General features: G+C 37.8%; 1 protein-coding gene across 2 annotated transcripts in view; it reads left to right on the forward strand.

Annotated features, from left to right (window-relative positions):
* The window catches only part of adamtsl3 (ADAMTS-like 3), a 63,881-nt gene that overhangs the window by 23,039 nt on the left and 22,680 nt on the right, over window positions 1-18,162 (forward strand). The window contains exons 7-14 of one of the 2 annotated variants that reach the window (XM_062065944.1): window positions 946-1,103; window positions 3,080-3,191; window positions 3,262-3,400; window positions 3,483-3,533; window positions 4,078-4,285; window positions 4,396-4,543; window positions 7,446-7,530; window positions 17,936-18,162. The exon at window positions 17,936-18,162 is cut by the window's right edge and continues 75 nt beyond it. In XM_062065944.1, the coding sequence (XP_061921928.1) occupies window positions 946-1,103; window positions 3,080-3,191; window positions 3,262-3,400; window positions 3,483-3,533; window positions 4,078-4,285; window positions 4,396-4,543; window positions 7,446-7,530; window positions 17,936-18,162 (1,128 nt within the window). Of the gene's footprint in view, window positions 1-945; window positions 1,104-3,079; window positions 3,192-3,261; window positions 3,401-3,482; window positions 3,534-4,077; window positions 4,286-4,395; window positions 4,544-7,445; window positions 7,531-15,405; window positions 15,725-17,935 lie in introns of those variants that run through there. The other variant, XM_062065945.1, reaches the window with a different exon arrangement.

Raw genomic sequence — 18,162 nt, forward strand, 5'->3', positions numbered from 1 at the left:
CAACAGGTGTGTGTCCATGAGAGACAAGAAGGGAGTTTGTTGTGTCTTCACTGCACTGTCCTTCGGGAGAGTCTCGACGCCAGGGAAACAATCCAAGTTAGAATGTTTTGTATGCGAGTGAAAATTAAAATTTGCTTTTCACTCTAAATTGTCTATGACTGGTCCTCAAAAATCCTGCGAGGCACACAGTCCGATGTTATCCAAATCACAAGTGTCCACAGTTCTTCCCGCATCCTCCAATCATTCGTGGCAGATTTGGGGTACTTTGAAGACTGCCAGCAACTTCCAATTTGTGGACAAACCAGAGCAACGCTTACTCCAATCAGCAGATGTCCTGTTGTCATAATTCCGAATAGGTATCTTCACGTCCTCGACAGAAAAGGGTCCCCAGGCACGCGGCACTCCTTCTTCTCCCAAGAGTCCGTCGCGTGTCCAGCAACAACCGCTCTGTCACGACAAACAGGTTCCCCCAAACCCAAGATCTTGTCAATTTCGTTGAGGCCAGTTAAATAGTTCCAATGTTTAGATTTGGAGAGCAGTGCAAAAAGAGGCAACAAGAAAGTTAAGTCAAGACAAAGAAGCAAGCAGGAGAGATAAGGGAGAGGGAAGGGGAGCGTCCACCCTCGATGAGTGCCAGAGAGAATGGGTTTTCTGTTTATATTAAAAAATATTGTTTTACTTACGGTCTGCCTCCCGTCTCTACGCTCCCACTTCCTGACACATGTATGACAGTAAACATGGTAAATGTACCAAAAATATAAAAGTTGGTGATTAAGTCATTACGTTAGAGCCTATTGACAAAACAAATATTACAAATCTCTTGCCAAGGCCATTTATTTAAGGTTCAATTTGATATGTTTTTGTTGCAAATGGATTTTGGGATTGTTATGAGTGTAGAAACACAACATTTATTGACAAACGTGCGATTTTGTGTTTTTGCTTTAGATGTGGGGAGCAAGACTCTGCAAGGGGTGAAAGGCCAACTTGTCCTTAATAAGTCAGGGCAGTACCACCTGGAAAATACCACCTTGGATTACCAGAAACTCGCCGACAAAGAAGTCCTGAGAATTCCTGGGCCGCTCTGGGCTGATTTCACCATACAGGTAAGAGTTTAAATTTAAAATGTGCGACACTAAAAGCTGGATTTTTCTGCACAAATCTTCGCCAACGATTAGAATTGTTGTTTCAATGTGGTAATAACCAAAGACCAAAATATGGTAACAAAGTTGGACATTTACGAGAACTACAGTAAGTCGGATTATTATGAGAAAAAAAGTTTTAAAACATTTTCCAGTGGTAAAGTTGTCATTTAAATTTTTAAGGTCAAAATGTTATGCATGGGACCTTACTGAAGTCACACTTAATGAGATCTTCAAGATAATACCTTTAGTTTCATAAAATTACAACTTTATTATTGAATATGTTTTGTTCCTGAAACAAATATGACCCTATTCCCCAAAATGAAGACTGTATTCTCATAATATGATGTTATTTCTTGAGTTTCACTTTTAGCCTAAAACGGGGGTCGGCAACCCGCGGCTCTACATTAGCGCCGCCCTAGTGGCTCTCTGGAGCTTTTTCAAAAATGTATGAAAATTGGAAAACAATTAGGGAAAAAACATATTTTTTGTGTTAATATGGTTTCTGTAGGAGGACAAACATGACACAAACCTCCCTAATTGTTAGAAATCACACTGTTTATATTAAACATGCTTCACTGATTAGAGACTATTTGGCGAGCGCCGTTTTGTCGTACTAATTTTGGCGGTCCTTGAACTCACCATAGTTTGTTTACATGTGCAACTTTCTCCGACCTTCTAAGACGTGTTTTATGCCGCCCCTTTTTTGTCTCATTTTGTTCACCAAACTTGTTATGCTGTGCGTGAATGCACAAAGGTGAGCTTTGTTGATGTTATTGACTTGTGTGGAGGGCTAGTCAGACATTTTTTTGTTCACTGCGTGACTACAAGCTTATCAATGCTAACATGCTGTTTAGGCTAGCTGTATGTACACATTGCATTATTATGCCTCATTTGTAGGTATTTGATCTCATTTAATTTCCTTTACTTATGTCCTCGCTGTATTTAATTTATATTTGCATGTCTCATGACACAGTATCTGTATGTAATATTGGCTGCATTTCTGATAGTTGTTTGTGTACCATGTTGTTCCAGACCACAGAAAACGTTACCCAGCTTGCAAAGATTGTAATATATCCATTAGAAGAAGACAGCCTGCCGTTTCCTTAAACTTGGACACACACATCTATACCTTTGGCCATTAAAAGCCAGTCATTTCCAGTCGTCTCACCTTCTGAGAAGCCTTGATTTTACTAATGATTTCGAATGTTGTAAAAATGTGTAGAACAAATATTACATTTCAACATTTCTGTTAACAAAGATTTGTATCAGCCTACAACACCTAGTCATTTTGATAGTAGGCTAATTTTTTGTCCAATATGGCTCTTTCAACATTTTGAGTTGCCGACACCTTGCCTAAAATAACAACTTTATTATTTAAGATGTTTATTTTTATATTGTGACGTGTTGTCTTAACAGTACAATGTTTTTTTTCTACAAAAAATAACTCTTTACTCTATTTTCAAATGTTTCTCATAAAATCACACGCTTTACTTTGAGACTATTTTTTTTAAAATGTCTGTATTCTTATAAGATTATGACCTTTTTCTCTTAAGATACAATTTTAAAACATACCAATTCCCAATTTATGATCTACATATTACAACTTTATGTATGTAAGAATAAGATATTTTTTTGTCAAAGTAGTCGAATATTTCAACTTTTTTTTCTCAAAATAAATAAAACATTATTGTTAAATTAGGCACATTTTCCTGTTATACTACAACTTGTTTATCAACATTTTAAAAAATATTGTAAAATTATGACATTTTCTTCATTTAAAATAATGTAGTTGTATAACTGTAGTTTTTAAGTGTGCTCCTACTAATCTTAAATAGTATTTTATTTTAAACTAGAAGATGTCCAATGGGATACATGGGGCTTGTCCACAACCATGCATTTTAGTGTATGATACATATATTGTATTATATTTCCTTCAGGTCCAGTTTGCAAGTGGAGCAGACAGCGTCATCCAGTACATCTTCTACCAGCCTATTATCCACCGCTGGAGGGAGACGGACTTCTTCCCTTGCTCTGTCACATGTGGAGGAGGTAGCTCGCCAACATGCAGCACCATTATTATCATAACAACATCAAATCAGCCTGGGTATTTTTCCTTTAGGATACCAGCTGACGTCTGCTGAGTGCTTTGACATTCGCAGTGGCCGTGTGGTTGTGGACCAGTACTGCCATTACTACCCGGAGAACATCAAGCCCAAACCTAAATTGGAGGAATGCAACATGGAGCCTTGTCTTGCCAAGTATGGATATTGTACATTTGTTGCTTCTTTCAACATTAAAAAAATTACAGTAAATTGTCTTACAGAGTATGATGTCTTTCAGTGATGGCTACAAGGAGATTATGCCTTATGACCTCTACCACCCCTTGCCTAGGTATGTCCTTATCTACATTAAATAACAATATACTTACAGTATTATATATATATATATATATATATATATATATATATATATATATATATATATATATATATATATATATATATATATATATATATATATATATATATATATATATATATATATATATATATATATATATATATATATATAGAGTACAGGCCAAAAGTTTGGACACACCTTCTCATTTCAATGACTTTTCTTTATTTTTAAAACTATGACACCTGTGAAGTGAAAACTCTTTCCTCTTGAAGCTCATGGAGAGAATGCCAAGAGTTTGCAACACAGTAATCAGAGCAAAGGGTGGCTATTTTGAAGAAACTAGAGTATAAAACATGTTTTCAGTTATTTCACCTTTTTTTGTTAAGTACATAACTCCACATGTGTTCATTCATAGTTTTGATGCCTTCAGTGACAATCTGCAATGTAAATAGTCATGAAAATAAAGAAAACCCATTGGATGAGAAGGTGTGACCAAACTTTTGGCCTGTACTGTGTTTGTATATTTATATATAAGGTGGGAAAGCAGCCCCTGGACAGCCTGCTCCACTTCCTGCGGCGGCGGAGGCATCCAGAGCCGCTCTGTCTCCTGTGTGGAGGAGGACATGCAAGGCACCATCACACCGACCGAGGAGTGGAAGTGTCTCTACGCCCCCAAGACGGCCATTTTGCAGCCATGCAACGCCTTCGACTGCCCCACCTGGCTGGCCCAGGAGTGGTCTCCTGTAGGTTTTTGATACTTTTCAAAGCATCTCCTTGAATTGATCTTAAATCAACATGGAGTCAGAAAAGCCAGATAAGAAACATTTACAGTATCTGTCATACCTCCCGCCAGTGCACAGTGACATGCGGTCAGGGTCTGCGCTACAGGGTGGTGCTCTGCATTGACCACAGGGGGCTCCATGCTGGAGGATGCAACCCCACCACCAAGCCCCACATTAAAGAGGAGTGCCTGGTCACAGTGCCCTGCTACAAGGCTATTGGTGGGTTTTTAAACATGCTATAACTCATGCACACACGTTCTATATATACTATGTAAATATAGATGGATCTGAATGATAACATTGTTTTTCCATTAAAAACATTGTTTTAATGGAAATGAATGATTCCAGGGTCAAACTGCATTTTTTGGTGGTAAAAATAAGTCAACCCCTGCTATTATTAGAACTTAAAACAGTCTGAAGGCTGAGTATCTCACTTATTCACACACTGCAAAAACTGAAATCTAAGTAAGATTAAATATCTCAAATAAGGGTGATGTATGCTTATTTTCGGTCTGATAAGATACTTCTTCTCACTAAGCAGATTTTATGTTAGAGTGTTTTACTTGTGGTCCTAAATTATGTCAGTAAGATATTGCAGCTTGTTGTTGAGATTTTATGACCTATATTGAGTAAAACATGCTTGAAACTAGAATATCAACTGTTTCGAAGTGTGTCATCAACACTCACAAGTATAAAACTACTTTTTTAAAGTAATAATTTCTTACTTCAAGCATGAAAAAAAAATCATTATGTCAAGATAATGGCACTAGCATTTACTTAATTTAAGAATATTTTTCAACATATTGTGCAAAAAGGTCTCATTTTTTTCTACCAAGAAAAGTGCACTTGTTATTAGTGAGAATATACTTATTTTAAGGTATTTTTAAGTTCATTGAGGTTAGCTAATTTTACTTGTTTTGGAAAGTCTTGACAAGCCTTATTTTCTTGTTCTATTGAAACAAACAATAAAATACCCCTATTTTTTTTTTTCTTGTTTTTGAAGACTGACTTTGTGCAGTGCATTCTTTCATGATGATTATAATCTACATTTTAAAACACATCCTTTTGGTCTAGAATAATACGTATCGTAGTAAATATGCTTTGATGTATATTTTGTATACATTTTGCTCCACAGTCACAATTATAACCGGTTTTTTGAGTCTGTCTGCAAGATGTTCGTTTCTGGAGGCGCTCCCAGATTGCAAATGATACCGCGCCCCACCCTCTCCGAAAGAATCAGAATTTATCCTTTGAAAATGTACACTGTCAAATATGTATCTTGAAGTGTTCGCCGCTATTTTTTTTTTTTTCCAAGCACGGTCAATAATAAACTTTAAAAACATTACATCGATGCACCAGGTCTCAACATTAGATACGCCTGCACACTCTCAAATCAGAGAGTGCATTAAAAAAGCTGCTTTTAACAGAATGTATTGATTGATTGATTGAAACTTTTATTAGTAGATTGCACAGTTCAGTACATATTCTGTACAATTGACCACTAAATGGTAACACCTGAATACGTTTTTCAACTTGTTTAAGTCTGGGTCCACGTAAATCAATTCATGGTACAAATATATACTATCATCATAATACAGTCATCACACAAGTTAATCATCAGAGTATATACATTGAATTATTTACATTGTTTACAATCCGGGGGGTGGGATGAGGAGGGTTTGGTTGATATCAGCTCTTCAGTCATCAACAATTGCATCATCAGAGAAATGGGCATTGAAACAGTGTAGGTCTGACTTGGTAGGATATGTACAGCGAACAGAGAACATAGTGAGTTCAGATAGCATAAGAACAAGTATATACATTAGAAATACATTTGATTATTTACATTTGGTTATTTACAATCCGGGGAGGTGGGATGTGGAGAGGGGAGGGTGTTAGTCAAGGGTTGAAGTAGCCTGGAGGTGTTGTTTTAGTGCGGTTTTGAAGGAGGATAGAGATGCACTTTCTTTTACACCTGTTGGGAGTGCATTCCACATTGATGTGGCATAGAAGGAGAATGAGTTAAGACCTTTGTTAGATCAGAATCTGGGTTTGACGTGGTTTGTGGAACTCTCCCTGGTGTTGTGGTTATGGCGGCCATTTACGTTATGGAAGTAGTTTGACATGTACTTCGGTATCAGGGAGGTGTAGCGGATTTTATAGACTAGGCTCAGTGCAAGTTGTTTTACTCTGTCCTCCACCCTGAGCCAGCCCACTTTGGAGAAGTGCATGTCGAGCATCGGTGTTACTGTATTATGCACATGCTACATTTAAACGAAAATACTACTTTATCCTTGCTTAACTTAATGTCTAAATAAGTATGTCCACCGCATTCTGACGTCCCAACGTAGCCAGACTGGAAAACCCCCAAAATGCAGGAACTTTATGATTTGATGCTTAGGCATTGTTTAACATGAGTATCCAATCTTGTGACAACATTCATAAGTCGGAAATGACAAAAGCCATGAAAGGTCACCTTTAATTGTCAATTGTAAAAAGGTGCTAATCCTTTTCTGTATGTATAAGATTAATACATACACCAATTTGTTTTGTTAATTGTTCGTAAGGAAGAACATTTTTTTTCCCCCAAATCAAAATAATGGAAATGATCACTTGTGGGGTCAAACTACATTTTGTATGCATCAAAATAAATCAACCCCTGTCAATCGTAAAATCTTTAAAAAACTCTCTGAAAACTGAGCATTGTGTTTATTATGAGCGTTTTGACACAAATTCCACCTTTTTGACTGATGAACTTACTGCCAACAATACTATTCACTTTCCTGCAGTACCTACTTTGGCACATTCATGAAGGGTCAATTAAGGAAGACACCCTCTTCTGTTACTATGACCCAAAAAATAAGTTAGAAAACTATTTACCAATAATTTTTGAGTAAAATGTTGTTGTTTTTCTTACAAACAATGGTTGATGTTTTTTAAGTGTGCAGGACAAGAGTGTACATGGCTTCAGGTCAAATATTTGAAGAGGAAACCAGACTGAGAAAAATTTGGCAACCACTGCTCGAGTCCACTTCGCTAGTAGTCATGCCTTTTCGAGGAAATTGTTTTTTCAAGCGTCTGAATGGCTGAAAGAGCATTTTTGTGTTTTTTTTTTCTTTAGATACACTACCTGTTGAGGCCAAACCTTTGTGGCACAAGCAGGCCATCGAGCTCGAAGAGGAGATGGTCGTAACCGAGGAGCCCAAGTAAGTATTTTTTTTGTTCTACTTATTCATCTCATGTGAAGCCCAGCTTACTTACCGTACTTTCCAGGCTTTGATTGATTGATTGAAACTTTTATTAGTAGATTGCACAGTACAGTACATATTCCGTACAATTGACCACTAAATGGTAACACCCGAATAAGTTTTTCAACTTGTTTAAGTCGGGGTCCACGTTAATCAATTCATGGTATGGAGCGCACCGGTATTTAAGCCGCACCCACCAATTTTTTAGAATAAATAAATATTTTTACAAACATTAGCCGCACCGGACCAAAAGCCGCAGATAAATACTGGTACAAAAGATTTTGTAATTGTTTATTTACGTACCTTAATTATTTCCAAATGGTGCAAACAAAACAGAATAGCTCTGACACTGATCGTACAGGGAGCGGACCGCCACAATCAGACAGTCCGATACCCCATACTCTCTGAGCACTCCCCACAGGACCTCCCGAGGGACACGGTCGAATGCCTTCTCCAAGTCCACAAAGCACACGTAGACTGGTTGGGCAAACTCCCATGCACCCTCAAGGACCCTGCCGAGAGTATAGAGCTGGTCCATATATAGAGCTAGCTCATCTCCAATCAGCTAAATAGAGTCAATAACTCCACAGTGACGTTTTGGTGAATTTACGAAACTGAAACAATACAAAGGAATGCCATTGTAAGTTAATAATACTAACAGAGACACTTGTAAACGTGTTAGCTTGTTTGCTAATGCTAACGATTCTGGCTTGATTACATTACGATAGTACGTACAAATATGCAGGAAAATATTCCTACAGGCATCACATATGGGACGGTTTAGTAAGTAGGAATTGTTTTAGTTGAATTGTAAAACTTACATACGTTGCTTGGTTTAATGAATGGTGAATGTGGAGTGAATGAATAAGGGGTTCTCCCTTCTCTGTGAGCGCTTTGAGTATCTAGTCGATAGAAAAGCACTGTATAAATCTAATCCATTATTATTATTATTATTATTATTATTATTATTATTATTATTATTATTATGAGAATCTTTTCGAGCAGATACGCTACAGACCAATAGTAGACAACACAAGATATACTTCTGGTTTAGGGCACTAAGCAGGAAATACATTTTCAACCGAGCACCTACAGTGAGCCAACTCGTCCGAAAGATGTCGCCATAGCACACACAATAACACACTTTTTCAGAGAAAAAACGTTTGTTGAATACAAAACATAATGGCCGTTAGTGAAGAAAAATACATAAATTAGCAGCACAGTTTTATTAGGCAACAAGGAACACAAAACAGCGGTGCTGGAACAGAACTAAGTGAATCCTAAACTTAAAGAAAATATGATCTAGGCAGCGGATCATCACATCTGCATCATAAATCACGTCTCTCACCTCAATAGTAAAAGGATGAGGACATCATCCGATAACTAGATCAACTTTGGCATCCAATTTAGACCCGAAATGGAAAGAAAGACATGAAAAGAAACTTTGTTCCACCACCCCATGTTTTTTTCACGAGGATTGTGAGTCATTCTTCATCTAAACTGAAATGTATCAATATCCCATCGGTCTGCATCCCAGGGTGAGCAGACATTGTACAGTAAGTGACGTTGTATTATGTTTGCTGACTCTCATAAAGTCTGCAGTGAGTAGAAATCAGTGATGTTGTCGAAGGAAAAAGCAAACGTTTTGATGCGATTGTGAAATGAATGTGCCCCGTATGCTTAAAGTGATCAAAATACGTAACATGGTATTATGAATGTGCCTGTTACTACATTACATATACCTACAGTGCGTATATGAAACATTGATGGAGGTGTTTGAAAGTGTTTAAGTGCTTTATAGGTGGAATAGAGCGGCTTCCATATGCTCCATTGTAAGCAGACTTTTGATCGCATGTATTTATTAGTTAGAATGCATAAAAATAAAAACTTGTGTGTGCTTGTCTAATGATTGAGAATGATTGGCACAATAAAAAAAAAAAGTGCAGTTCCCTTTGAAAGGCTTGCATGTGGAATATGCCTCGCCTTCATATTAAACCTCCTAATATGCAATACAACATTGACCAATACCAATAATGTGTGTGTAGTTTTAAAATAAACACCACCAAAGATCACTTATTTGTCCGCTGCCTCCTCTGTCGTCTACAAGTATGTTTTTTTATGGATGCGTACTTAAGTTGACAACCATAAACTTTAGTTAATGTTTCAATCAACACAGTACATGTGTTGGTGAACTGTTGAGTGCGATCCATTGCAATACATTTGGTGGTAAATGAGGAGGGATTATCATCACACATGCCTATCTAAACAAGGATGTAAGGGCGATGCAGTTCATGTGCGAGTTAGGAACAAATCAATTTGTCAAAAATGACAATGATTGGCCAAAATGTGCCGGGCAGTTGCAAATCCACACGTTATTTGCAGAGATTGGTTTCATTCGTCAATTGGCGCGATTGCAACGTCCCAAATTCCTGAAGGGACTGTTTCTCATCAAATTGCATTCATTACACCATGTGGTGTCCTCATGCTTTTGCGTAACAGTAAATGCCGTTTGTAGCAAACGCTATGGGTTGTGGTCAATGCTAATATACATGATATAAGTCCTCAAAGTTTTATTCAATGATTATGGACAATTATTTACTAAGTCCTGGAGGTGCCCATGCAATTATATTTTGGTTGCCATGTTTTTTTAAGCAATGCTTGTCAGTCCCCTTATAGTTTTTTTGTGGATGGGTTTTAACACCCAAAAGTTACAGTGTGTGTTCTGGATAGACTTAGACTAGACTTCCTTTTATTGTCATTCAAATTTGAACTTTGCAGTACAGATAAGAACAACATTTTGTTGCATTAGCTCATGGTAGTGCAGGATTAAAGAGCAATAAGGTGCAAATATAAATAAATAGATTACTTTGCAGATAAATATATTGCACTTTTGCATATGCACCCAGGTTTATGGATGCATGTTATATTGTCTTTATATTCCAGCGAGTTAATCCATTTTGGGGGGGGATTGAGGGGATTATTTTAATGCGTTCAAGAGTCTTACGGGCTGAGGGAAGAAGCTGTTACAGAACCTGGAGGTTCTGCTACAGAGGCTGCGGAACCACTTTCTAGAGTCCAGCAGTGAAAACAGTCCTTGGTGGGGGTGGGAGGAGTCTCTGCAGATTTTCTGAGCCCTGGTCAGGCAGCGGCTTTTTGCGATCTCCTGGATAGGAGGAAGAAGAGTCCTGATGGTCAAATTAGAGCAGTGATTCTCAAACTGTTGGTCAACTTTTGGCATCCAATTTAGCCACTGAATTGGCGAGAGACGCAAAAAGACGCTTGGTTCCAAACCCCTATTTTCTTTGCGAGTATTTGGTAACTTCTGAACGGGAATAAATCAACATATTAACAGTCGGCATCCCAGTGAGAGCAGACATTGTACAGTAAGTGATGCTTGGCGTTTGTTGGCTATGACGAAGTCTGCAGCAAACTTTGTGATGCGTTTGTGAAATGAATGCGCCCCCAAATGCTAAAGTTTAGCAAAATACGTACCAATTAAATGTTATTATAAATGTGCCTGTTACTACATTACATATAAACTTACAGTGTGTAAAACGAAAACTTGATGGAAGGGTTTGGATGTTTCTTTAAGCACTTTATAGGCAGTGGTGGAACTAAATATTGTAATGAGGTGACTGGAGCCGTTGTTAAAGGTTTACGAGCCTTCAGTGGAAGTCATTATAATCAGACTACTGTTGGCCGGAGTCGACGGCAAAATAAACCGTTAAGACAAAAACAGAAGCGTCATTTCTACCACTCAACACGCGTGGGAACCGAATGTTCTCCACATTCTCCGCTGGAGTCCAACCTTTGGCAGCCAATCAACACACAGAACACATGTAAATAAAGACGAACATTGGCAGAGAAAGCTGCACGTAACAATGGTGCCTTCAAGGCCATTGGAAACCACAACATCTGTTAAACATTGAATAAAATATAACATAACTTAGGACCCGGTCCGTTACAATATAAATAAAATAGAAAACTATCATAAACATTAAATACCATGTAAAATATATTATCAACTGATGACAAGAAAATGAAAGGAGGTACAATAAAAGTGAATCATTTTAATTTTGCAAGTGCATCTGTGTAGCCATACCTTGGCGTATGTACACGTTTCTTCCACTTCCCGCTGACAGACAGTTATCCCTTGTTAGTAGCTACGGGCTATAATAGGAAAAGGTGGAGGTTGTCTGCTTAATAATGACAAGTACATCCAAACTACTGTCGTGCCTTAAATCCAATAATGGAAGCGCGGATCAGTAGGGAGCGAATGTTTTATAATTCAGTGTAGTGTTGTCCCGATACGAATATTACCGGTACCAAAATTATTTTGATATTTTTCGGTACTTTTCTAAATAAAGGGGACCACAAAAAATTGCATTATTGGCTTTATTTTAACAAAAAATCTTACGGTACATTAAACATATGTTTCTTATTGCAAGTTTGTCCTTAAATAAAATAGTGAACATACAAGACAACTTGTCTTTTAGTAGTAAGTAAGCAAACAAAGGCTCCTAATTTAGCTGCTGACATATGCAGTAACATATTGTGTAATTTCTCTTTCTATTATTTTGTCAAAATTATGAAGGACAAGTGGTAAAAAATGAATTATCAATCTACTTGTTCATTTACTGTCTATATCTGCTTACTTTCTCTATTAACATGTTTTATCTACACTTCTGTTCAAATGTAATAATCACTTATTCTTCTGTTGTTTGATACTTTACATTAGTTTTGGATGATACCACAAAGTTGCCTATCAATCCAATACCAAGTTGTTACAGGATCATAAATTGGTCATATTCAAAGTCCTCATGTGTCCAGGGACATATTTCCTGAGTTTATAAACATAATATAAACTTTAAAAAAACGAAAGAAGATGTGATGTGAAAAAATATCGACGTAATCATAGTAGTATCGACCAGATACGCTATTGTACTTGGCGGACCGATACTTGACTTTTCAGACGCGGAATAGTACCGAATAGGATTCATTAGTATCGCGGTATTATACTGTACAACCCTAATCCAGTGTTTCTGTTCATACTATGTGTAAAGTTACAGTGGCCAAAAATATTAAATATACTTGTTAAATAAAACCTCTGCCTTGTTTTTTATGAATACTAACGCCTAATACGCTACTGTATTTTACCGTTAATCATTATGGTGGTACTTGGAGGACCAAGTGTCTTCTGAAGAGGTATTTGGTGGAAAAAAGTCAAAACCACTGACATAGAGCACATTGAGCTGTGTGAGAAATTCCCAGTCATAGGTCGTTACAACCGTGCTACATTGTGGTGTCTTCGTCAGAAAAAGAATAACACAGGCAACACAGTCGGGCTGCATATTTTGACAACTTTTCACCCTTTTGTGCGCAGAATTTCATGAGCAGATGCAAAAATGGAAATCAGTATGTTCATTGTTCATGTAACGGCAACTAAACTTCCTTTGCCGTTTCCTCGGTAGGGCATACAGTTTCAGACATGTGGTTTTCTTTTGATCAGCTGTTCCTGTGTCACACAATAACAACAGGCTGACGCCGATCCAAAGTATAAAAAAATGACAGGGTTTATTTTCACTTTTTTCTTCCTGACGAACGTTAACAAGAATAGAAAAACATAATACAGATGACGTTAGTACAAACACGTCTTGAGTCAAATGTGCATACGGTATGTTTAACACGTTTAAACACAGTCAAAAAAGTTGCTGCTCCATGCCCTGTTCGACCTTTCAAAACAAAACAGTCACATTTACAGCTGTTGCTGACAATTTACGACAGTTACTTGCACTTTACAACACCCAGTCTATACAGAGCAAACTAATAGAGCACAACTACATTGATAGGAAGTGGACGACAATATTTTTATTTATTTACCAATAATATAGCAAAATACCAAATATACAGTCATTTAAGCTAGTACTGTATAAATAAATTTACTTTAAACAAAGCATGATATGGGAACATAAAAAATATGTGTAATTACAGTTGTGGTCAAAAGTTTACGTACACTTGTAAAGAACATAATGTCATGGCTGTCTTGAGTTTCCAATAATTTCAACAACTCTTATTTTTTTGTGACAGAGTGATTGGAGCACATACTTGTTGGTCAAAAAAACATTCCTGAAGTTTGGTTCTTTTATGAATTTATTATGGGTCTACTGAAAATGTGACCAAATCTGCTGGATCAAAAGTATACATACAGCAATGTTAATATTTGGTTGCATGTCCCTTGGCAAGTTTCACTGCAATAAGGCGCTTTTGGTAGCCATCCACAAGCTTCTGGTTTAATTTTTGACCACTCCTCTTGACAAAATTGGTGCAGTTCAGCTAAATTTGTTGGTTTTCTGACATGGACTTGTTTCTTCAGCATTGTCCACACGTTTAAGTCAGGACTTTGGGAAGACCATTCTAAAACCTTAAATTCTAGCCTGATTTAGCCATTCCTTTGACATTTTTGACGTGTGTTTGGGGTCACTGTCCTGTTGGAAGACCCAACCTCCGGGCTAAAGATTTTAGGTTGCCCTAAAGAATTTTGAGGTAATCCTCCTTTTTCATTGTCCCATTTACTCTCTGTAAAGCACCAGTTCCATTGGCAGCAAAACAGGCCCAGAGCAGAGAGTAAATGGGACAATGAAAAAGGAGGATTACCTCCAAATTCTTCAGGACAACCTAAAATCATCAGCCCGGAGGTTGGGTCTTGGGCGCAGTTGGGTGTTCCAACAGGACAATGACCCCAAATACATGTCAAAAATTTTAAAGGAATGGCTAAATCAGGCTAGGATTAAGGTTTTAGAATGGCCTTCCCAAAGTCCTGACTTAAACGTGTGGACAAGGCTGAAGAAAAAAGTCCATGTCAGAAAACCAACAAATTTAGCTGAACTGCACCATATTTTGTCAAGAGGAGTGGTCAAAAACTCAACCACAAGCTTGCCAGAAGCTTGTGGATGGCTACCAAAAGCGCCTTATTGCAGTGAAACTTGCCAAGGGACATGCAACCAAATATTAACATTGATGTATGTATACTTTTGACCCAGCCGATTAGGTCGCATTTTCAGTAGACCCATAATAAATTCATAAAATAACCAAACTTCATGAATGTTTCTTGTGACCAACAAGTATGTGCTCTAATCACTCTATCACAAAAAAATAAGAGTTGTAGAAATGATTGGAAACTCAAGACAGCCATGACATTATGTTCTTTACAAGTGTATGTCAACTTTTGACCACGACTGTATGTCCGAAATGGCTCTAACAGTTCATCTTGTCCGTGAGTTTGATGTTTTGATGTTGATGTTGAGCACCTGCCTTGTCATAAATATGATGTATGCGAGGTCACATAAGGTACCAAATAAAAAGTGTCCTCATCTTTTGTCACGAGCAACCGGCATTGTCTCAGCACACCCGCAGCTGCTCCAGATGTCTCACATGTCCACTGACTAATATTAAAAAACTGTCCTTTTGGAGAGCGGCCCGGCGCGCTTGCATGACTCGCATTAGTGAGCGTGTTTGCCAGTTTTAAACATCTGCGACTTTGCCTCATCTCTGGTTTGAGAAAGCGTGTAAAAGCTACATAAAAACAGAAGAACCAGAAATGGAGACTAGTCATGTTTTTGGCTGAGCGCGCGATCCAAAAACGGCACTAAATCAAATTTCCTCGGAGGAAAGTCGTAAACATCTCTTGTGCACAAAAGACAACCTTGCTAAGGGGCCAACGTTGCTTATTTTTGCAGGTCATCATTAATTCATCATCTTGAAAAGACATTTGTCCAAAAAAGAATAATTTCCTTCCAAGAGTTTTATGTTAATCTGACACTTTTTATATCGCAGGAAGTCTTCGAGCAAGATTGGAATATTTCTACTTTCCCTGAGCTGTTGAAAAGTCCTTGACGGACGCCCATGATCTACAAGCATTTCCTCTTTTTTTTCGCACATGAAAGTGCTTTTTTTTCTAAACCCACCAATTCTAATGTGTCACAGCTGTTCCATTAACGGAGCGCAAGACAAACTGAATTCAAACAATATTCATGTCTTAATTTAAGTCTAAAAGACAGGGATCTTCTTGTCCCATTTCCTTCTCATATAAATAATGTAAACAGTATTATTTAGTCTGCACAATGATATCTTAAAATATTTATTGTCTGTAAACATTGGGCCTGATTTACTAAAGGTTTGCATGTACTAAAACACGTGCAAACTTGATAGCACACGCAAAGCTGATCTACTAAACATGTGCAAAGTAGATTGGGTTAGTAAAGTGAGCAGAATAAGGTGTGCAATCCATTTTACGTCTGTCTTAATATGCAAAATATATGCTGATCATCAAAACCCACACAATACTCTGAGGCGAAGATGCACATATGTTATATATTTGCAACCACAATGTGATTTATCAACACTCATCACTGATTTGGGAGCACTATTTTGCATTTTTTTATGTAGCACGTTTAAAAAAGGACACACAAACTGACAGTTCAACACACGGTTGTGAGAGAGGAGTGCTCGCTCTGCAAAGACAGGTAATCCTCCGTCCTACATGTAGGCTTCAACATTTTTGAACCGTCAGAAGTAAACAATATTAGACACATTGTCTATTCAGCAACATCATTTTATAATTTCATAGCTGCTTGATAACTCAAGGAACTGAAAAAAACAAATTCATATTTTTTTTTTAGTGACGTTCGTTTTTTCACATAGAATATATATTACTAACATAAATCCTATATGACAAACACTTCTGGAAGTTGTGTAGCCTCCCTCCCATGCACCTTCAGTGGTTAAAACAAAAGAAAAACTAAAAAGTGGTGTCAATATGGATGCACTGCACGACTACTTCTAAAATGCCCAATAAAAAGTCTGCTGTATGTTTGAAAACATAGCAAAACGCCACAGGTAGGAGCTTGATAACATGGATGTATAGTAAATGAGTGTAATGAGTGTTTCGGTGGTGATGCCCCGTATAGTACACGATAGTGTTGTCCCGATACCAATATTTTGGTACCAGTACCAAAATGATTTCGATACTTTTCGGTACTTTTCTAAATAAAGGGGACCACAAAAAATTGCATTATCGGCTTTATTTTAACAAAAAATCTTAAGGTACATTAAACATGTTTCTTATTGCAAGTTTGTCCTTAAATAAAATAGTGAACATACAAGACAACTTGTCTTTTATTAGTAAGTAAACAAACAAAGGATCCTAATTGAATCTGCTGACTTATGCAGTAACATATTGTGTCATTTATTATCCTATTATTTTGTCAAAATTATGAAGGAAAAGTGGTAGAAAATGAATTATTAATTTACTTCTTCATTTACTGTTGATATCTGCGAGTTCTATCTACACGTCTGTTAAAATGTAATAATCACTTATTCTTCTGTTTGGATACTTTACATTAGTTTTGGATGGTACCACACATTTGGGTATCAATCCGATACCAAGTCGTTACAGGATCATACATTGGTCATATTCAAAGTCCTCATGTGTCCAGGGACATATTTCTTTAATTTATAAACAAGAAGATGTTGTGATGCCAAAAAATAGACGTAATCATAGTAGTATCGACTAGATACGCTACTGTACTTGGTATCATTACAGTGGATGTCAGGTGTAGATCCACCAATGGCGTTTGTTTACATTGTGACGCCGGTGAGGTACGGTGTGTAGTGAAGCATGTTTAGCTATTCCTCGTCCTGCAGGGATGATACTTGTAAGAAACTTACTTTATTTGTCGCCATGGAGACGAGGATTAGTGATTTGGAAGTAGCTAAAACACTGCCGATTGGGGTTTGACGTTAGCCGCTAGCTAGCTAGCCATGTCTTAAAGCACCTCTTCCTGAGGGCGTTTCAATGTTATAACTTCACCTTTATCTTTAGTTTTTAAGCCAAAATGCGTCCGTTCCCCCTTTTCTGTCTGCACACTGTGTCTGTTTGTAAGTACTCTGTGATTGTGCACTGCCGAACATGCTCCTCTACTCGTAAACCAGCAATGACACGACGTGACGACGATGGGGGCGCGGGAGGATGGGGGAGCGGTATTTTTCAGAGGCGGTATAGTACCAAATATGATTCATTAGTATCGCGGTACTATACTAATATCGTATAGTATACCATACAACACTAGTACACGCAAAATCATTTAAATAAGGCGTTCTGCACCACTTTCACTGTTCAATTTAACACACGCAGTCTTAGTAGATCACACACACAACACACACTAATAGTACACGCTATTTCATAGATTAGAGCAAGGTATTTGGATATTAGTAGATCAGGCCAACTGTGTTTTAGGACATTTTTTAAGTATAAAAACCAATCTACCAATGTGATATTAAATGGACACATTTGTCTAATCCTCAGCTTCATCCCAGCTCCATGGCAGCCATGCAGCAGGACGTGCGGTGTCGGCATTCGACGCCGCGCCGTCAAGTGTCAGGTCTTGCTGTCCTTCTCCCAGACGGTCGCCGAGCTCCCTGATGACGAGTGCGAGGGCATCAAACCCCCAGAAAGCCAACCTTGCAACCGTACGCCATGCCATAAGCCAAACGGGGGCGATGATATAGAGGAGGAGGACATGGAGATGGAGG

The sequence above is a fragment of the Entelurus aequoreus genome, linkage group LG12 (assembly GCF_033978785.1).
Source record: "Entelurus aequoreus isolate RoL-2023_Sb linkage group LG12, RoL_Eaeq_v1.1, whole genome shotgun sequence".
Lineage (NCBI taxonomy): Eukaryota > Metazoa > Chordata > Actinopteri > Syngnathiformes > Syngnathidae > Entelurus > Entelurus aequoreus.